We start from the raw sequence: 21,977 nt of genomic DNA, 5'->3' as shown, positions 1-21,977 counted from the left end.
TATCTAAGGCAGATATTGTTGTTAGCTCTTGTGAATTCACTAAGTCTTTTAACAGCAGCTTTTACAAATTAAGAATTATCAGTAGGTGCAGTGTTGACAATTGCCCCAACCCCGAAGGGATGAAAAGCATTATCTTTACAAACCTGCTGTTCGTATTTTAGTTGCATATAACAGCATATGTAATTTTGTATGGTAAGCTGTTTGTTGTTGTTTTTTTATTTTTCTTTGCTTCGTAAACTGAGGGCCTGTTAAGAGAGAAATCCATCCTCCTGCCTGGAGTCTGAGGCACGGTACTGGCTTGCTGTGCTCTAGCACATGTTCCCTTTAGACCATGAAAGCTTTTGTAGAAATTGAGTCACAGACTGCAGCTTTCTATGAAGAATCGAAAAATAAAATGATATGGGAAATGAAATATGAGGAAAATAAGTAGTATCATGATTAATCAGTTATCTGCTGGGGATTTTTTTCCCTGTTATTTGTTGAACTGAAAAACCGTCTGGTTTTGAATGTAAATAAGTGGAAGGATGCAGGTGTCATCACTCACTGCCTCAGTTAGTCATTGAAATAATGTGAAGAAGGTCAGTCTAATATAGGTTTGCTGTAAAATGCTAGTACTATTGTAGGATAGAATGTTTAGCATAATTACTAGGTTTTATTTTGCAGAGTCTTGGATCTAAATCCATTCTCTAGATTTAAATTATGATACACTTCAAGGGATTTTTTTTGTCACAGTTGTGAGACTTTCACAAGTGTCTGTTAAAACAGTGGATTTAAGTGTAGTTTACCTTGTTTAGAAATGGATTACACTGTGAGGTTTCAGACTAAATACTGGAAGGAAAACACTGTGCAAGTTCAACAAGCGTGTTCCACCGAAGTTTCCAAGAGCTGTTCTGCTGGGTGAATCCAGTTGCTTCCTGAAGCATTTCTGATGTTTACCCGAGGCAGTTACTTCACTAAAGGAAACACACGTGCAGTTGAAGTAAAAACAAAACTTAAATACTGTCTAGAAATCTTTACAGCAAAAGCACGTTTGTATCAAAAATAGATCATGTTCCACCTTTTATTAATAGATGTTACTTTCAGAGGGAATTGTCAGTAACACTTCAAACCGTCTGTTTTGAAGTACTACTGCTAAAAACATCATTTGTCTTTTAATCAGTGATACTTGGATGATACATCTTAATGCACAAACTTTGCTTCTCTTATCTCTGCACAGCATCCAGTCTGCTTTTCCTTTTCTGTTGCTGTTGTCCAAGAGGATTGCTGCTGTTTTGGTGGTCCCAAAATTCACCTCTCATTTTTCAGAACTGTCATCCCATCCAAGTTGATGTACTGCACTTGGCATGTTTGCACATCCCTGTCTTTCTGCAGAAGGTATCTCGTGTTAGGATGTGGTGTAGTGAGAAACTTGGACAAACCATAATAAAAATGGCTTTGAAGGCTCGTTTCTGTTTTCCTGTGGATGGCATCTTTTCTGAATGGAGTTCAGTTTATGGAAGATAATCATTGTCAATTAAACTTCCTCATCTTTGATTTTATTTTTTTCCCAACCCTTCAGTTAAGTAATTGAGTAACAGGTCTTTCATCAACACAGCGTGTTATTACTAAACAGTGTTACCTTGTAGCATCCGACTGAATGAACCGTTTTGACACAGTTAAGCTGAAATTAACAATACATGAAATAGTTTGTTTGCAAGATTTTGTTGGGTTCTGCTGGAGCAGTGTACTAAAGATGCTATTTCTGGATATTCAGCACTGTTCTGTGATGTTGAAACCAAACACTGGGGTAATGGCAAGCCGAGAGCTTTTACCTAAATGCGCTCTAGAGTAAGTTTTGCCTTAAGAGTGGGTCTAGGCCTGTTTATGACAAGGTATATAGGTGTGACCTGGGTAAAACATTTAAATGATCTGTTTGGTACTTTTCTCCCACTCTCTTTTTTTTTTTTTTTTTTTTTCTTTTTCTGCTTTCCCTTGGTCTTTTGTGCTTAACGCTAAAATCCAACTCCCACACGACAAGCTCCAGAAAGCCTGTCGGGACAGATCTTTTAAACTTGGGTTTTGAGCACTGCTCTCTTGGGAGGACAAGGAAATTGGACTTTTTTTTTATTTTGAGTAGCGATGTACAGATTGTCATGAAGTCTTGGGCCTTTGAGTTCAGAAAGGGCATTATAAACTAAGTGGTGTGTTGCCTAATACTAATTTTCTTTTCATTTAGTGTGCAAATGCAACTTCCAAGTCTTGGATTACCACACACAGATAAGAGAGATTCCTTAAAACAAGTTGGAGCTCATCCTACTCAATTCAGATAGCCTCTCCTGCCGCCTGGAATAATAGCCCATGACTAAGATGGTGCAGCAACTTTCGGAGTCTTTTATTTTAGAATCCCTTGCTACACCCTGGTGACACACAGAGTAGAAGTTCTGGCAGAGCAGTCCTCCAGCAGCAATTTAAGTCCAAGTGCTGAGAGGTGGAAAAAGGGCTTCAGTAAGGTAATTGAACAGCGAAAGGGATGCCTGTTTACAGACTACTGGAGGACAAATGCTGTGGCCGGACAGTTTACAGATAATTGGGAGTTTTGCTGGAGAAGATGACAAATTTGTTTGCTACTCCACCTGTACAGCTGTCTTGTTTTGTAAAGGGCAATTAGTTTACTGTTGAATGACAAGTAAAAATTAGGATTACACTGTCCCTCTGTGTTTCTGAAAGCTCTTAGCCTAAAGTCATTTCAGGTTGAAGAGCAAGAATGAGGCAGTTTGGGGGTGCGTGGTTCGTCTTTGTTTTAAAAAGCAGATCTGTAGGAGAGGAAAAAAAAGCTGGTGGTAAACGATGTGGCAAAGGTCACAGCCCAGGCAGAGGTCACTGACCTCACATGTCTTGTGTGATGGGCAAGTTGTGTATAGCAATATTCCTGTTCTTTACAGTGGAATATGGAGTGTACATTAGTTTGTGCTTGTAACGTTCAGAGTATATTCCAGGAAACAGACAGAAAGAGTTTTGAGAGTCACTGGGGCGCGAGGGTGGGGTTCCCAGTGTGAAGCTGCGATAAGGAAGATTAGTCGCTGGATGTGACAGAGATAAGTGTTGAGGAGGTGATGTTATCCCTGTATGAAATAATAATTCACTAGTGATTTCAGTCGTGTTCAGCGTTTCAAGACTGAATAAGAAGTTTCAAGGAAAGGTAGTAGCCACTTCCTTATGGGAAAATACTCATTGGGAGAACAGAACCAGGGCTTAGCAGGAGAAGTTAAGAGGTGTTTTTCTCTGTCTCAGTTCTAATCTCAAAGAAAAATAGCCCGATACTAGTAGAATTTTCCCCTGAAATTCTCAATGTAAAAAGTAGAACACAATTGACATGTATAGGTAGAAGTTGCACTGAATAAGGGAATTGAGTTCTTATGCCAAAGAATAATTTCATGTGTATTGAAAGACCTAGTAAGTGTAAACAGACTTTTTTTCCTCTCTCCGTTGTAAGTTATTGTTCCTAGATCATTAGGCCCAATGATATTGTCCTATTTAAGTGAGTTATTTCCAAGCATTGTATTAATTCCTGGCAGAGGTTACTGTTAAAAGCAATAATGGACTCTTGCTCAGGAGATCAGATGGAATCATTGTTACATAGTTTAGCTCTTGACTCAGGAAGATTCTGAAAATGTGTAAGTGTTAAGCTTCATTGCAAATGCTCATATTTATCATAAACATCCATTGTGGAGTTGGGACATTACACTGTATTCGTCTTCATGTATTTTTTATAGTCATGTTTTCTCTCCACCTTTCCAGGGTTTTTTCTCCTGGTTTTATTTTTTTTAATTGCTTTGGCTTGATTATGAGCAATATGGGTAAATTTTATTTGGCATTTGAGTAATTGCTTATAAAAGGGAAATTACTAGGAATTTGTGAATATGTAATTGCTTCTGTTTTTTTTATGCTTCCATAATGATAGACTTCATAAATTATTTCTATCTTATAAATGTAGCTTCTAGTAGGATAACTTTTGAAATGTGTTTCAGGGGCTCATACCCTTTGCTGCTGCTTAGGTTAAAATACTTGCATTTTTAGATAGTCTTGACCTTACAGCTGAGCAAATGCTTAAATGCTGTATTATACGTTCTCTTGTGCACCTGGTTTTCCAGATTATTTACGCTCATTATAAGCGTGAGTTTTTCAATGTCTTGTGCTGTTAATTACTTCATGGAAATGTTCACTGGCTTCAAAACCAAGGCCTCAAAAAAACTTTGGTGTATTATGATGGACAGCTAAGCAGAGTTGTTAAAGTGTACCTTCCTTACTCTTTTCAAGCACAGTCTAATTATTCGCCTGAAAATACTTTTCTTCCCTTTCAGAACTACAGAATTCCACTAAAGTTATAAAAGCAGCAAAACCCAGGACAAGGAAGAGCAACAAGGTTTGTATTTGCCAGAAGGACTTGTAGCTGTGAATTACTGGACTACTTGTGGTACAAGTCCCAGTTAACCTAACCTGGCATTTAGGAAAACGAAATAATTTCCAGGGAGTATTTCTGGCTGTAAATATTCAATATAGTAAACTTAAAATTAGAAAGGATGCTAAATTGGTGTATGTGTGAGGGATAAGGAAAGGCACTTTTGTTGCAAAAATCAGTGGGATTATATAAAAATGTGAAAGGGCTGTAAAGAAACATCACTTGAGCACAAGTGATGCTAGGTTGGTTTTGGAAATTGTTTTTGCATACTGTGTGTTATGTGTGCTTTATGTGCTGTTACGTAATTATCATTATGGCATCAGGAGACACAGAATCCTTTTATCCAAAAATCAAGTTTCTAAAATTTTGTACAGCCATCCCTTTTTAGGTTGAATAATACCTGTGCTCAAAGGTTTTCCAAAAGGTAAAAACACTTCTAAGCAGTAGGTGCCTTTAAATCACATAGGAAGCTATATGTAAGACTATTTATTCTGACAGTTGTCTTAGATGTGCTTAAAAGTCATAAGACTTCTTGGTTTATTTTACAATAGAATGTACCAAATTTTACTTGCTTGCTACCCCTCCTTTTTTTTTTTGCTGTGCCCACATAAAATGTTCTTCATGAAGATATTCTTTAGACAGTTGCACTAATTACAAGCTAAGGTGTGTTGGACCTTGATTTGAATGTAACTACAATGATTAATTGTAGAAACAATTAATCATATTCTGTTTTCAAGAGTTGTGTGTTTGTTTTCTGTTGTATTTCTCATTTTTTTAAAATTGATACTCATAACACTTCTGCTCAAAGGAGTAGGCTGGCCATCTGAGTCACAACTGACAACTTCTATCTAGTAAAAAGGCCTAAATCTAGGAAGTAGTGTAACCCCTTTGTCATCTTTGCAGACTGGAGATTTTGATGATATCACAAACTGGCCAACGCCAAGTGAAATAGCGAACAATGAAGTAAGTATTCTTTGTTATCTTCAGTGTTATTTTTAAAAACCATGTTGACTTCTCTGCTTAATACCATTCCTCCCAGAACGTGCTTTGGGTGTTGTAGGGTTTCAACAAGAATTTTGTCAATAATTCAGGTTACTGGTCTGTGCTTAACTGTCTGCACTGGTACTGGAATTTCTGAACCCTTCAAAAGTCCACACAAATACTCTCTGTTTATCATTAGTGGTGTGCCATGGAGGAGTAGGTAAAAATCTGCTGTGTTTAGTTCACCATTTTAAAACTTATATTTTCTTTTTCTACTCGTTGGGAAGTTTATGCACAGATGACAAGGCCTTTGGGGTTGTGACATGCTGCCCGCCCTTGTGGCTGAGAATGCTTTGTGCAGGTTGTCTTTGTCTTAGGACAACTTTCTTATCCTTGCCCTATCCCTCTGATGTATATTTTTGCCTTGCTGGATCTTTAGTTAACATGTATTCCTTCAGATTATCTTCTTTTCACGTTATCTCAAGGGAGAAGTGTGTGATCCATCTTGCACCGTTTCCATGCCATTTAAAATAAGAGCAGAGCACAGATGATTGCACACTGTGAGGTGCCATTTGATTTAATTTTGCAGCACCTCCCTGATGCTTTTACTGTTTTCTTAGTGAGGGACATAAAAGATTTGGTTTCAACAGTGTGCTTTGTATAGCTGGAAGTGTCCAAATGAAAACTGAAAACGAGTGAATTAAGGTAGTTTGGCATGAATCGTTTGTCCTGCGGGATCAGCTTCTAACACCCTCTCTTCTCCCACAACTGACCATCATAACTTCATTGTTTATGTCAACAAAGAAACATTTTTTGGGGGTGTCCAACCAGGCTTTTAGCATTACAGGTCAAAGCTGTAGATGTCTGTAGATTTGTCACAACACAACGTTTAGAGCTTGTCTCCTTTAGTAGTTAGAACTTGTCTCCTTTAGTAGCTTCTTCTGAAGGATCTCAGAGAACATGTTTGAGATTGCTGGAAGAATCTTTAAAACCTGAATAGCTTCTGTGCCATGAAGGACGCTGCTAATGTATCTGGTGGCGTGAGAGGTGTATAACTCTCAGCTCTGCATAAAGCTTCTTCCTTAGTTACTCAGAAGATGACAAATAATTCCTTCTGTGCTTTTTATACCTCAGATGCACAGCCTCTTCCTTTGCTACAGTCTAATAACTCAGAAATCTTGAAGATTGTGTGGTCACTTCCACTAGTACTTCAGTCACTACTGTTGTAACATATGAGGTACAGTGCAGAGAAACTCTGTAACTTTGTCCAAAATACAGTGTGTTCTGTCGTATTCTTAGGCTCAGAAGAGGAGGGGGTCTGCCAAGCTGAGGTCTGAGAGATGGATTAGCATGGAAACGATTACTTTTTATATCTTTTAATAATATTTGTAAATGTCAGTGTTGATTTGTGAAATACTGATTTTAGTGGCTTAAGAGAACATGCACCCTGTATCTTTTGAAGTCTATTTAGTACTAAAGCTCTTATATATATAAGAGAGATCTACTTGGCTGTTATGTCAAATTTTGATATGATGATTAATCATGGCTGTACAGTACTAATCAGAGTGCCTGAGAGGATATGTATGTAGTGTTTCATAAGAATAATATACATTTTATGCTGCTTCTCTCTGCTTTACGTGTAATTTGTAAAGATTTTTTTGTTCTACCAGATCATCTAGCTTATATTGCATAGATGTTAATTAACCTTTTGCTGATTTAAGTATGTGAGAATACATATGTGAGAATTGTAGTACACAAGTTCATGTAGTGCCTGTTAAACCAAATAACATTCAGTTTAGATGTCATCTTAATTGATTTGTTGAGGGGAAAGCTTTGCATTCTAACTAATTTTGGCATAGCAATACGTTGTCTACTGTGCATACTTCATCAGGTTCAAAGCTCTCTCCCTAACATAGGAGAAGTCTTTCTGTTTGGCAGAAATGTCTGCAAAGCTTCGTTTTGCATGTGGATGTTATATCCAGACATAAAATGGGTTGGGTTGGAAGGGACCTTTCAAGGTCATCTGGTCCAGCCTGGCTGCAGTGAGCAGGGACGTGTTCAACTGGGTGAGGTTGCTCAGAGCCCCATCAACCTGACCTCGAGTGTTTCCGCGGATGGGGCTTCAGCTACCTGTTTCAGGGTTTCACCGCTGTAATTGTAAAAAATTTCTTCCCTATATCTAGTCTTAGTTTGCTCTTGCTAAGTTTAAAACCATTCCTCCTTGTCGTGTTGTAAAAGGCCCTGCTAAAAGGTTTGTTGCCATTTTTCTTGCAAGCCCCTTGTAAGTACTGGAAGGCCTCTGTTGGGTCTCCCCAGAACCTTTTCTTTTCCAGGTTGAACAACCCCAACCCTCTCAGCATGTCCTCACAGAGGAGGTGCTCCAGCCCTCTGATCGTTTTTCCACCCCTCCTCAGGACTTGTTCTAACAGGTCTATGTTGTTCTTGAACTTGGAGCCCTAGAGCTGAACACAGGCTTGTAGGTGAGGTCTCACCAGAGCAGAGGGACAGAATCACCTCTCCCGACCTGCTGGCCACGCTTCTTTCAATGCAGGATGCAATTTGCTTTCTGAGCTGCGAGCGCATGTTGCTGGCTCACATCCAGCTTTTCATCCACCGCTACCGCCAAGGCCTTCTCCTCAGGACTGCACATAATCCCTTCATCCCTCAGCTTGTATTGAAAATAACACTTTCCACTCTTCATAAAAATTATGTTCATTTTGTCTGCTTTGAAACCTGTTATTCTGTGGGATTTCCAAGAAGAGATGATCTGCAGGATGCTGGTGCTCCTCCAGGGTGCACAGTTCCTGGTAAATACCATATTCTAATGTGGGAATAAATGAAACTGTAATGATAAACCTCCACATCCTCTGATCTTGGGTTGGTGCTATGTAGTGGAACAGAATTGTTGGAGTTAAGAGTTGTGGCTCCTTACATTCTATTTAAACGTTTGGTATGCTGTTGAGATTGTGCAGCATCTTGGGAATTTATGATTTACCATTCAGTATTCTGTAAGCACAGTGTTTGGAAGATAATCAGTTTGAACAGTAGGTACTGGTGAGTAATATTTCTTTCTTTCCTGTAACATTCAGTTCTCAGGTACTGAAACATGATTGTCATGCATTCTGCAATGCTGTATCTTCAGTTTAAAAAAAACAAAGCTTTTCTATTCTAAAAATTCTTTTTATAGTCTTGCCAAGTGAGCAGAAAATAGAACTATACAAAAAGAGACTTTGCAAAACAACATAGTTCTTAAAACTCGCACTACTAAAGAGGTTGAGAACAAGTATTAATAAAGGAATTTTAAAAGGTAAAGGAAATTTATGCCTTTTGCTATCAGCAGTAGTACTGTCAGAAATAATTACCAGTATCTCTTGCAGTGCAAGACTGCAAGTCACAGTAAGAAGCCAACAAATAGAAGAGAGAAGGAGGAGAAATCCGATCAAAAAAGCAATAATGGAATCAAGGACAACCTGGAGGCAAAGCCAGATGGTCCAGGAGACAATACTAGTGAAGATGAAGCTCAAACTAATAACCAAAGGAAAAAAGGTCGGTCTGGGTGCTATGGATAATGTAATACACCACCATTGATACAGTCACAATAATTCCAGTTGAATGACTTGCTGAAATGTTTTGCAATTTCTAAGTGATAACAAGCTATATTGCTCTCTGAGAGGAAGCTTGAAACAGGCTTCCTTTCTCAGGTTTTGGAGTGTTTTGTTCAGCCACATAGGAATTCTGGAAGAGAAGCAGCTTGTCGTCCTACTGATGGTCTGTGGAGCTCTGCCAAGTTCTGGAAAATTTTAGCATGGCTCTACAAACCATTAGTCTCTTCTGTCTTTATTTCCCTCAATAGATAACGCTATGTTAACTTCAAATATATGGATGTGGGGTACTATGTATACTAACACTTAAATTTTTGTGTTCTACCATTAGCTTACACCTTGAAGTGATCATATGAAAACTAAAGTGGGTTATTAATTTCCTTTGGATCCGATCTGTTACATAAAAAATAGGAAGCAAACCTGTATTTCATTTGATCAGTAGAATGGAGTAAGCTGAAGAAACAGAGAGTTTTAAGATAGTGCTTCTGTTAGCTGCTTAGTTTCCTTGGTTCCCTGCTGGTATTTCTTCAGATCCTATGTATATATTTAAAAACAAATCCTTTATTGCTTTTCTTTTTTTCAGTGTAAGTGGAAATCTAAAGCAAAAGATTCTCAAGTACAATGTGGTTGGTTGGTTGGTTGTTTTTAATACACCCTAGTGTGGATAATGCATTCTGTATACTTACTTGTATTTCTAGGCTGCAAAGCTATGAAGCCCATAGTTAGAAAACAAGTATAGAACAGCAAATATTATCGTTATGTAAATGATTAGTGGATATTTTAGGACAGCCTACAATCAAGTGCAGCTTTGCTAACATTTTTTGATGCGTGTGAATGAACTTAATTTGAATATGTCAAGGTAAAACTGCCACAGCTAAATTCTCAGGAAGTTTTTCTATTGTTTGTGATTGAAATTGTTGTTTTAGTGGTTAACTTGATACATTATTTCTTATCTATAAGTTTCATATGCAAGTTGTGGAATGATATAGTAATGAATTTACTCATCTTTTTAACACTTAAGTAGCTATAAATTCTTGGTATCGAAGCTTATATCTAAAAATCCATTAAATAAACAAGCTCACCTTCATTTCATATATCTAAAGACCACTCTTCAGTTTGAGAAATTACTGCTTATTGTATTTATTATTACAGAGTTGTTCATCATATCTTAAAATTCCAATGTCAAGCTTCTTCCACTTTCTAAACTTCAAAATTACCTGCTACTACACAAGAAGAATTCTATTAAATATTTTTTGGGAGCTGAAACCTGAAGTAGTACTATAATTAAGAGTAATATGTTAACTTTTCAAGGTAACAGGCAGAAATGGGTTCCACTTCACTTGGATGATGTAAGATCAGACAGTCAAGAAAGACCAGGCTCTCGAACAAGCTCAAGATATCTGCTGGAAACAAACAAGTTAACACCTCATAACAACAGACGGAATGAGGCAAGAAGTAAGTAATTTTCAGTATCTGAGTCCTTCTATGTATGGCAAGTCAAGTCTAACACCCTGTCAGTATGTGTGGTATCTAGGCACCGGGAGTTATCCACAGGAGGGGACTGTGTTACCGTGCCTGGAGGGAGAATTGCATGAGCATTCTTTCCCATCCCGAGCTGATCGCAGGTGTTGTGATCCCTGAGCTGGCACCAAAGCATCCAGTTGGTTCAGAAGCATTTGACGTTGGCTGTTGGCTGCCAGTTGGCCCCATTTACTCTCCTTTGTCACTGACAGCTTCTGCGCGACTCGCCCTTGGGCCCAGCCGGGCAAACCTTTCCCTGTCACCCTTGCAGCTTTCAGATCTGACCTTCTGCTTCAGCCAGCGTGGCTTGGCTGCGTCAGGGGATTGCCTGGGCGCAAGCTGAGAACTCTTAGGTTACATGTTTCTGGCGCGAATCGTGTGTTCTGCAGCGTCATTTCCCTCAGCCTTTCTGAGCATCCAGAAACTAGGGAGGCACACTTTTCAGTACAGTGTTTTATGATGAGGAATAAATTGGAGAATACTTAATTATACTGTGATATTTAATTACGATTGCAAGTGTAATTCTTTTTTTTTTTTTTTATTTGTCTCTTCAAGATTGGCGTCGGGATAGAGAAAAGAGAGATGATCATGATGAAGTGTGCAGCGTGAGAAGTGAGGGTGGCAGTGTTCGAGGATTCTCCCGGGGCAGAGGAAGAGGTAGAGGCAGAGGAAGAGGACGAGGCAGAGGAAACCCCAGAAGTATGCAAAGCAGCAGAGGCTTAGTAAAAATTTTAAAACTATGTTTACAATGTTACTGTTTGCACATGAACTAAGAGTTATCTCAAAAAAAGGTATCCTGTAACTTAATATAATTAAATAGCTTGAGACTTTTTAAAATCAGATGCTGAAAACCAACAGTAAAATAGCAGTATGTGCCGTGCCTTCAAATACCTGTGTGCTGGGCTTAAGATTTTTTTTTTCATCATCTTTCTTTTATCTTCTCCTTTATTTTGAAGTGAACTTTGAATATTCCATTGGTTATCAAGAACTGTATGGTGAAGGAACTGACCACATGTTTCAGCCTGAGCTTAATGCTAGTGTGATGTATTACTATCCTGATGGAACAGGAGTGCAGATGTATTCTGTGGATGAAGCACTTCTCAAAGAATACATAAAACATCAAATGTAAGTACATTATTTAATGTGCAAATATCTTCAGAGATCTAGTTAAGGTAAAAGAACTAATTTCAAGCCATGTTTAATCTTAATTATCCATGTAAAGAGAGAGATTAAGGCATTTTGTTTTAGCTTTTTGACAGTACCAGCATCAGTTTGAATTTATTCGCTAGTGGATTGGAAAAACTTGAGCGATGGGGAGAAGTTTTAAGGAAGCTGTTCCACATCTTGTGTTGTAGTCTGGCTCTAACTCGTATACCTGCCTTATTTATGGTACATAGCCCTCTTTTTATGTCGTCATGTACCCGAGATACGGATGTCTCTTGAGCCTGTGCTTTTGAGTACTGTTGGTCTGTTTGCCTATAAAGTCTTCTTTGGTGATGTAGCTAGATGTTTCCCTTATTTGCTCTCAATTTCACTTTGAGAAGTCTTGTTAGGTTGATGTTTTCAGAGCATTTAGTCTGAAACATTTAACTGAAAGAGAGTAGTTTTGCAATGATACTTGATTTTTCAATAATCTGAAATGTTTACTTTCTCGTGTACACCATTAGGCAATGAGAAACCATCTGGAAGACTGATTATCACCAGGAGACAAGTCAAAAAGGGCCTGGAAACCACTAGTTCATTTTAAAGAGGGAGTTTCCACCACTGGCAGTCATTTCATCTTCTCTACTTGCAACGGCATTTGTCTGCGATGCCTTTGTGGTGGTTTTTGATTGCCCGTGTATTCCATAAAGCAACTTGCTTATTTTATTCTCGCTTCTTTTGTTACAGTTGACGCAAAAAGGAAGAAAAAAGCCTCTTTAAGTGCAGAGAGTATCTGGCATGTGGCTATCAACTTCAAAACTTCTATTGCAGTCTTTTTTGTTACTCTTGCTGCCAGGCCCCTATGAGACCTGACAGTGGACATGTACCCCCATGTCAGGATAATCGGCCTGCGCTGTCCTCAGACAAGTGAGGGAGGAGCACAGACACTCCACTGTTGGCCAGATTTCTGGGCATGCAGTGTAGAATCCAGACCTTCTAAGGTAGGACATGATGATGTCCCCCTCTCTGAGAAAAATGTCAGTTACAGCGTTGGTCACATCTGACTTCTGGTTGTATTTGTATTTTATTTTGGCAACAGGAGGTTGGTAGGTGTCGGTAGAAGACTTGGCGTGGCTGGCTAACCGGAGCCACTGGTTGCTTGTCGAATATGAACTCCTAAGGCAGTCTGGTTATGGAGTTTGCTTTCTGTGAGAGACAGGGTGATTCCTGAGCAGGTTCAGAACCTAACTTCACTGTTTTTATGCCCCTTGAGGGGAAAAAAAGTTTACTTCTTTTGCACATTAAAAACCGTGGGAAACAGACTTTATTCATCATTTACCTATTAGTAGCTTCTACATGGGGATGGTTTTGTCTGCCTTTCAGAGTTTAGTTATAAAATGTTAAAGTGACTATTGCCAAAGAAGGAAGTATATACGAAAGAAAGCTACACAGAACTATTGGTCTGAGAGTTCCTTATGGAGTAAAAAATAAATCAGGATATATTAGAGACGTGAGATTGCTTTGAATCCTAGTGAACTGATGAGTTTTAAAATAGTTTAAAACCTGCTTAATAGAGGAAATTCTTCAAGTCTGTGTCCGACTGACTTGATGTGTAATGACAGTAAGGAATACAGGGCTATTAGGCAGATGATGCTTGTCCAAAGAACCAGCTTGATGTACGAGAGAGTAATATTTTATTACATACAAAAACGCCTTTAACGTTTTTAATTACAGGCTGAAGCTGTCAGCCTGAAAAGTTTCAGAGGTTAGTAGCTCCTCAATCCGCAACATGCAGTAGAACTCTATTTAAAAGTCCTCTTTCTTTAATAAGTAAATAAAAGTTCAGACGGGCATCCAACTCTGCGTTAGTTCAAGTAAGCAAAGGCACTCTGAGGAAAATGAAAAAGAAAAGGAAAGCTGGAGGGGGTGTGTATGTTCAGGTTTATCCATCGACGTGGAGCGAACTTGTGGGTTGTATTCATTTATCATTAATGGTCTTTCACATTCCTTTTTCTAGAATGATGGACATGAAGTGAGGCAGTTTCAGTCGAGTTCAGTCATTGTACATTTCAGCTTGTGGAATTTTTAACTAGGTGAATCGTTAGAAGATTTTACCTTTACCATATGACTGTAAAGGTAACAGTAAAATGTTGATATATGGCTTTGGTGCTTGCTTATCTTCTAGACTGGGAGGGGCAATGGAACGTAGCGATTCAGAACAGTAAATAGGGAATTCTTGAAAGAAACTTTCTCTTTGGGCACAGCTGCTTCACTCGTCAGTTTACTTAGCTCTGTAAGAGCTTAGTTCTCTGAAAGTCTTACTCCCTAACTTAATGGCAGTGTTTTCATTTGTCGTGTGTCTTGTTGTCCAGCTTTGAGACTTTATGTTCATTCTGTCTTGGAGCTCAGTGTTTCATATAGAGAACTTCTGCTTCCAATTTCTTTAGCTATCACAAATTAGAGGAAGGAATGGTATCAAGCTTCTCCTTGGGTCAGTGATGGCATGAGAGTCCTCTCCTCTTGGTAACTTTGACCTCAATCCCAGCCTCAGTGGCGACACTTAGTATTTTATACTTTGTTGAAATTAACTTTATTTACATTTGCATGTGTTTGTTTTTTCCTCAGCATTTTAATACTGTCTCGTTTTATTTTTGCGTCACCTCTCTTTTTTGCGTCATGGAAATTTTAATTGCTGTCCATTGAGTATTTCACTACGTAGATTTTCCTGAACCTGATGAGGAGTAGAATTCCTTGGATGTAAAATCATGGTATGATGTTCAAACTCTGTGAAAGGGCTAGATTTTAGTTATCATGTTTAAATTGGGTTCTGTTCTTTTTCAAAGGATGTTTTCTCGTTCCCTTGCTTTGTGTGACAGATCATGATTTTAATTCCTTCCTTTTTCTCTTCATGAAGTATAAAACTGGTCATTTCATAGTTAGAGAAGACATATCTTTCTGCTGATTCTTTGTCCTTTGTCGCTCTTGTTCTGTGGTATTGTCAGATTCCTGAAATGGGCCTTGTCCCTCTTTATCCACTAAACATCGTCTTTTATTTTAGACTTAACTTTCGCCATGAACTGTTGTGCCTTTTGGTACAGTTTCATGACAAATACAACATTACTATTTTTGTTTTCTCATCTTCCCACAAGCATGCTTGAAGTAATGATTCAGAGTACACACATGTGCCTCAACACTCAGATAGGATACTTAAACCTTCTAATATACTGGAAACTGGGAAAAGAAAAGATACAGTTCAGGCTGAAGGTACACTGATACTGCTGTGTGGGAAATAACTTATGCCCTGACTGTAAGCAGTAGTTGTCCTTCATCTCGGTGGAGGCTAAGAGAATGTTGTTTCCTTCTGTTCATGTAAGTAATAAGGGAGGGGATGGGTGAAAGAAAATTAGAGCGTAGTTTTTTCCTTATGCATTTAATGTACGCAGTCGCAACAAGGTGCTGGTTTGTACCCGTGTACTGTACTGCATCGTAAGACTCGGTTAACATGTCGAGTACCTGTGCTGTTCTGCTTCTACTGGTGCACTGTTGAAAGAATGACTTTGCTGATGACAAAGAATGCTCTATTTTTAATGGAAGACTTGAGCAAAGAATCTCTAAAGTTGTGATTTTAGGATTTTCCTTTAACCTCAATAGGCTCATGTTTGCATGTTTCTTTCTGCAGTGAGTATTACTTCAGCACAGAAAATTTGGAAAGAGACTTTTTTCTGAGGAGAAAGATGGACCAACAAGGATTTCTGCCTGTTTCGTTGATCGCCAGCTTCCGTCGGATGCAAGCTCTGACTACAAATGCTGCACTCATTTTGGAGGTAAAATAATGAGGAGATAACGTATGTAGAAAGTTGCTTGTTTAATCTAGTACTGCTGGTGCAAGTCAGTCCTACAAAGTTAAGAAAAATTTAGGTTTGCAATGGCAAGAATTTTATAAAGAGGCCATAAATGGTAAAGTCTGTGGGTTGTTTTTTTTTCTTTTCTGGGTGGTGCTGGATATGTAAAGGTTTTGAAGTTACAATACACTTGTCACACAGGCCCTAAAGGACAGTACAGAAGTGGAAACTGTGGATCAGAGGATAAGAAAAAGGGTTGATCCAGAGAAGTGGCCAATTCCAGGTCCTCCTCCATGCAGTCTGCCACCGACTGACTTTTCTCAGCTCATCAATTGTCCAGAATTCATACCAGGCCAAATTTTTGGCTCACATACTGGTAAAGTATTTATTCAATAGAAACAGAAGTTGAGGACTGACTGTCTAGCTTAGAAAGTTGCCTCTTGATACTGATTTCATAACAGAAGTTGTACGTTTGGTAACTGTGTATTCAGCTGACATCCCTGTCAGCCTTGCATTTGCCAGGTCACATGGCTGGCAGGGCTGATGAGAAGTAAAGAAAAATGTCTCTTACATGTTACAGCTGTGACCATTCTCCAGAATGTAGTGCCATGGACTGTGGTTCTTTAGTAGTAGTAGAAAAAGTAGGAATAGTAATCTTTAGTCATAAAATCTGCTTCATTCTGATAGCAGCTGAAAGGTACCTCTTTATCTGGTGCCTGCTGGTTTGAGATGGGGATCTCATTCATAATATTAATAGGGAGATGGCTTTGTTTGCTGACAGTCCTTGGCAGGGAAATCTTTTATTAAAATGTTGGCTGGAATTAAATGGGAAGGATCAAGAACCGAGTTAGGCAGCCATCCATCAAGCTACAGGGTGGTGCTTGCTCTTGTTTTCTGAATAACACATTATTTCTCACAGACTGTTAGAAACTTCCCATGTAAGTTGCTAGGATTTTTTTCTAAAATGTTGAGTGTGAGTATGATAAGCTATCTCCTGAAAATGGAAGGAAATTCTGCTGATTGGTGTTTAAATTTAATTAGAGAGGGAAAAAAAAGGGTAGATGCAGTTGAAAGACAGACAAATGAAATGATTAAGAAATGCCAAAAGAAAAAAAACAAAAACAAAACCTGGAATGAACTACTGTGTTGAAATGATTAAGAAATGCCAAAAGAAAAAAACAAAAACAAAACCTGGAATGAACGACTGTGTTCCACTGGTAGAATCTGCGCCAAGTTCTCCAAGAATGGGAAGCCCGCTGAGTCCCAAGGAAAACACTGAAACGAGTAATTTTCAGACAATGTCCAAAGGTTTGTCTACAAGTTTGCCTGATTTGGACTCTGAGCCTTGGATAGAAGTGAAGAAGAGGCATCGTGCATCCAAAGTTAAACTAAAGGTAAAATCAAAAACCTTTGTTACGTTTAAATTAACAAATGCAAAACCTGCCTATTTGCAGTGTGTACTGTAATACAATATTTTTCATGTCTTAATGTATGTGATGCTTGATGATGCAATACAGTTAGCATGTGTACTTCTTACTCTACCAGACTAAGTGCACTTTTAAAAACTTTGATCAAAAAACTCACTAAAATGAAAAGGAAATGCTGCTTGGGTTTTGGTTTTTTTTGGCTTCAGGACAGTTGTACTTGTTGATGATCGAAAAATGTCATGTTTGTGAAGCATTGTTCCAAAAGCTTATGGCAGAATTATTTAGAACAGTAATTTACCTAGTACATCTGCAAGTGTGTGCCGTATTTTTAATTCTTGTGGATTTGCTTATTGAAAGTGTTCTGTTATGTTCTGTTTGTTTCCCATTTGGATAATTGCTATCCAATTCAAATATAAAATGCATTATCTTTTGTAACCTAGGAAGGTGCTCCTGTACCTGATCAGACATCAGATCAACAACAGCCACCCCCACCTCCAGAGGAACAAGAACAAGAAGAACTTGATTTTTTATTTGATGAAGAGATGGAACAAATTCAAGGTCGGAAGAATAAATTCACGGATTGGTCAGACAGCGATTCTGATTATGAAATTGATGATCAGGACATAAACAAGATTTTGATTGTAACACAGACACCACCATATATGAGAAAACCTCCTGGTGGAGACCATACTGGCAACCACGTATGCCATGCAAAAATTACATCAGACCTTGCTAAAGTTATTAATGATGGCTTATACTATTATGAGCAGGATTTGTGGATGGAGCAGCGTGAAAATGACACTCTGACGAAGGTAACTGTCTTGACTTTTGACCTGAAGAGCATGCCTGTGCAAACAGTTCCAGAATTATTTTCAGCCATTTGCCACGTAATTGTGAAATGCAAAACTTTTTTGGAAGAAAAGTGACAGTAGTTGAATTTATAGGTTTACTGAAGTCTCTTTACTTTGATAACATGGTGAACAGTTGAAAGGGATTCAGCAAGTTATCCTTGTCACAGATTTCACCAAAGACATTGAATGAACATCTTTTAGAACTATATTTAACATTTTGGAGATGGTTCAACTTTTCCAGAGTTTTCTTGTCCTATGAATAGCTTGTTTCGTAATGTTTGCAAACCCCTGCCAGAGGGAAGGGGAGCATATTTCTGATATGAGATAAGAGAGGAAGCTGGTACAGTAATTTTCAAGTCATTTTATATTGAGATTCTATTTGTCTTTTGGCTTGTTAGAATGATAGCTCTGTGAGCAAATGAAACTTTGGATTGCAAATCTTATTTTATTAGAGAGACCCTTTTATTTCCTAGCCTGTACACTGGCCTCTTTGAGGCTTTCAAAACTTTGCAAGGAGATCATCGGCTCTGTGATTGTTATTCTTTTTAAATATTATTTTTTTAAAACATACTCAACAGCTGTAAAATTACAGATGAGATAAACTGCAGAGGCAGAGGTCAGCATGGCACGCTGCAGACCTGTTGCTTCCTGCTCTTGGTTTATTAAGAAACACCTTTTTTGTGTGTGAGCAGGCTGGGTGAGTGGCATGTCTATAGGCATTCCCCTGCAGCAGATGGTGTGTGTGTACAGAAATACCAAGTTACCTCCGCACTAAGTGGTGGGGAGAAGGAGCTTTATCTGTACTTAAAGACAAAGGGTTACGGGGAAAGGGGACGGTGGCTTAAAGGAGGACAAATGGAGCATGTGGGTACAAAAAACAGCTGACAAAGATTGAAATGGATGTTGAGAATAAGAGCAAGAAATAAAGATAGAATTCAGAGTATGGAGTTTTTATTGCAAAGCAAAAGGACCAAGAAAACAAGCAAACTGCAAGAGGGCTGTGAGAAACAGCACACAGCAAGACAAAATATCTTCTTTTTTAGTATATTCTTGACCATGTTATAAAAAAGATTTTTCACACACAACATACACAGGCACATGTCCCACCCCACCTTCAGCTGAGTAGGGGCACGAGTGATTTGAGATGCTGCCACTCACCTTTGAAAATCTTGTCCTTTTGCAGTTTAAGCTTACTACTCCAAAAAAAACCCCAAACAAAACAACAAAGCACAACAAGAAAACCCAACCCTGTTGATGTAGCCTGAGGAAGAGAGCCTTTCTTGCTCCCCTGAATCCCTAGGACCTTCCTTGGCATGCTTACTGCAGAAGGAGGCTTGTGTTTTGGGCTTGGATCTCAGTCTTTTCTATTTCTTATTTGACAAAATTTACTTGTAGGTGGCCTTACCTGCCTCCATTGGCCCGTCTGTTGGCGTAACTGTTTCTCGGTATAGTGTGAGCTGTGTCACGTGTTATCTGTTCATGGCACCTTGTTTGCAAAGCGTGCTGGGGGCTCCTTCCATCTTCCTTAAAAGAAATTTGTACTGGCTGTGTTTGAGTAGTTGTGTGTCAATTCTGGCTTATTGTTTTCTCTTCGTGGAATTCACCGGTTTCTCACTGTGATGTCCATTACACTGCTTGGCATTTACAATTTGTTTTCTCTAATTCAGCAAGAAATCGAGAACTTTAAGAAGTTAAATCTCATTAGTAAGGAAGAATTTGATAGTCTTGCACCAGAACCAATTGCTGATCCAACTCAAGAAGTTCCTCCAGGACCTCCAGGGTTACAGAAAGGTAAGTAATACATATTTAGTTTTAGAATTTCTGTAATAAAGAACAATTCTGTAGGTGGTGTAACTCTCTCTGCCCGTGTAATTCAGTCAGCAGTCTGAGGGGCTTCAGTAATAGCTAGTGATGTTGTGAAACTTCTTCTAGAAACCAGTGTTTTTATGGGAAACAGGAATAGAACAAAGTGAGAGTAGAAGAATTTTCTGCTTAGATCGTAACTGTACTGACAGTCACAATGTCCAAATCTTAGCCTTTGAGGTATTTGTGATGTAGTAGTAGAATTAACATTTACTGAGATACGTGCTAGTAGGAGCTTTGAAGTAGTTGAAGAAAACCACTTCACTAAACCCACCACCTCACCAAATATCAAGCGTGTGGTTACAGTTTTACCAGTGTTGATCTTCCATTACTTTGCTAGCGTAGATACACAAGAACAAGCAGGTAAGAAAGAAGTGGTTTAAATTTTCTAACAAAGACATGCTTGAAAGATCATTCGGTAGTTTTGAGCAGTTTGTAATGCTTCTACCCCAAGTGCTTTGGTTAATTAAATTCACCTCTGGGGATGATGTAGTTGACCTGAAATGAAACAGGCCGTGAAGATACTACATGTTGAGGGAGCTTAGGCATTGAAATCCTCAGTCTCTTTTGAAAAATGAATGTTTTATCCTTCCTGCTTACAGATCTAGCTGAGGAGCTACCTCATAATTTGTTAAGAGTAGATGTAGCTCCAACAGCAGCAGTAGCTCGATCGCTGCCAACAGCAGTTCCAGATTCACCCCATGTCCAGCCTGGCTTCACCCCACGAACACCTCGCACGCCGAGGCTACAGGATCCCAACAAAACACCCAGGTTCTACCCTGTTGTAAAAGAGGCACGATCCATTGATGTGAAGGTAAACAGAAAGATCAAGTATTTCTTTAAAACAAAAACAAAAACAGAAAAAAGCCTGTATAACTCATGTCTCTCCATGCAATTTAACAAGAAGGAAAAGGCAAGAAATGAGACTCTTGTACTTTGTTCATCTTCAAAATATTTACTATATTGATTAATTTTTTTCTATTTCTAGCAAATGATTTCTGAGTTTGCTCGGTAACATTTCTTCGAAGTCCATGCTGAAAAGCTCGAGTGGAACAAGATTTTTAATTTGTTGCTTAAGACTAATTTTTAGGTTATGAAACTGGAGTGTTATGACTTTATAACGTATTAGAATGTAAAAACTTTAGAACTTTAAGGGTGAGAGAATGAGCAAAGTCAAATTACAGAAATAAATACTTCATTTACTTTCTTAGACTCCAAGAAAGAGAAAAACACGACACAGTACAAATCCTCCCTTAGAATGCCATGTTGGCTGGGTGATGGATTCCAGAGACCACAGGCCGAGAACTTCCTCCATGAGGTAAGTTTTCAAATTTCTTTTTTTTTGGTTGTAGAAAATTCATTTGCAATGTGATTAGTACTCACTGCTAATGGAGAAGCAGGCTGCAATAAAGGACAATTTATAAATACAGTGGAAGAAAGGAGTGATCAAGAAAGACAAGAACATACAACGCAGGGGTATCTTGGAAGTAAGCTAGCTAGGCTGACTGTGTTGGGTTTTTTTGATCAGTGGTAGAGTAGTAGTAATGTTACTTCAAGTGCTGACATTCACTTCAGTTATTTTGCCTCTACACAGTTATTTAGAATCAAGCATTACAGTAATGTTTAATTACCGTCATCCAAAACGGGCTGATTTTTGACATACTAGCACAGACTTTGATTTTCTGGAGGTGCACCCAAAACCAGATGACTGGGACCTCAGGCACCCGTGCTGCTCTGGCAGCTCTTGCATAGATCAAAATGATTGAAAACCATAGAAAAGCACCATTTGTAGAAGAGAACTGTGTTTTGTCTTCAGCAGTTCCAATGCTTCGCCTTCAGAAGGAGCTCAACTAGCAGGAAGTTACGGATGTACCCCGAATTCTCTTCCAAAATTTCAACATCCTTCTCATGAACTGTTAAAGGAAAATGGCTTTACTCAGCAGGTGTACCACAAATACCGTCGAAGGTGTCTAATGGGTAAGCTGCTGAATGCACTTGCTAAAATTTTAGGTAGAAATTACCAAGTGTCATCCGATATCAGTTTTCTCCACTGTTGTTAATTTTTCTTGGGAAAGGAAAGCAAAATTGATTTGATGCTTTTATTTTATGAACTCTGCTTCCATTTAACTTTACATTCCCTGACAAAAAAATTAACTTCAAATTTAAACTTAGTTACTGAAAGATCTTGTGTGTGTGTGTTACTAACGGACAAGCATTTGAAAATATTCTGTTGAAAAATTAGAAATTTTTATTTTGCTTTCTTTTTTTCATCCAGAGAGGAAACGGTTGGGAATTGGCCAGTCACAAGA

General features: G+C 38.6%; 1 protein-coding gene across 1 annotated transcript in view; it reads left to right on the top strand.

The window, feature by feature from the left end:
• Nucleotides 1–3,832: 3,832 nt before the first annotated feature.
• Nucleotides 3,833–21,977, top strand: part of LARP1B (La ribonucleoprotein domain family, member 1B) — a 20,842-nt gene continuing 2,697 nt past the window's right edge. The window contains 16 exon segments of the mRNA XM_009867085.1: nucleotides 3,833–3,836; nucleotides 4,341–4,402; nucleotides 5,342–5,401; nucleotides 8,797–8,965; nucleotides 10,333–10,476; nucleotides 11,098–11,241; nucleotides 11,499–11,667; nucleotides 15,365–15,509; nucleotides 15,729–15,903; nucleotides 16,749–16,921; nucleotides 17,395–17,766; nucleotides 19,473–19,596; nucleotides 20,271–20,482; nucleotides 20,880–20,986; nucleotides 21,485–21,645; nucleotides 21,944–21,977. The exon segment at nucleotides 21,944–21,977 is cut by the window's right edge and continues 16 nt beyond it. Coding sequence (XP_009865387.1) covers nucleotides 3,833–3,836; nucleotides 4,341–4,402; nucleotides 5,342–5,401; nucleotides 8,797–8,965; nucleotides 10,333–10,476; nucleotides 11,098–11,241; nucleotides 11,499–11,667; nucleotides 15,365–15,509; nucleotides 15,729–15,903; nucleotides 16,749–16,921; nucleotides 17,395–17,766; nucleotides 19,473–19,596; nucleotides 20,271–20,482; nucleotides 20,880–20,986; nucleotides 21,485–21,645; nucleotides 21,944–21,977 — 2,255 coding nt within the window.

The sequence above is a fragment of the Apaloderma vittatum genome, unplaced genomic scaffold, assembly GCF_000703405.1.
Source record: "Apaloderma vittatum isolate BGI_N311 unplaced genomic scaffold, ASM70340v1 scaffold12473, whole genome shotgun sequence".
Taxonomy (NCBI): Eukaryota; Metazoa; Chordata; class Aves; order Trogoniformes; family Trogonidae; genus Apaloderma; species Apaloderma vittatum.
Note: the sequence above shows the minus strand (reverse complement) of the source record. Positions and strands in the feature narration are given on the sequence as shown.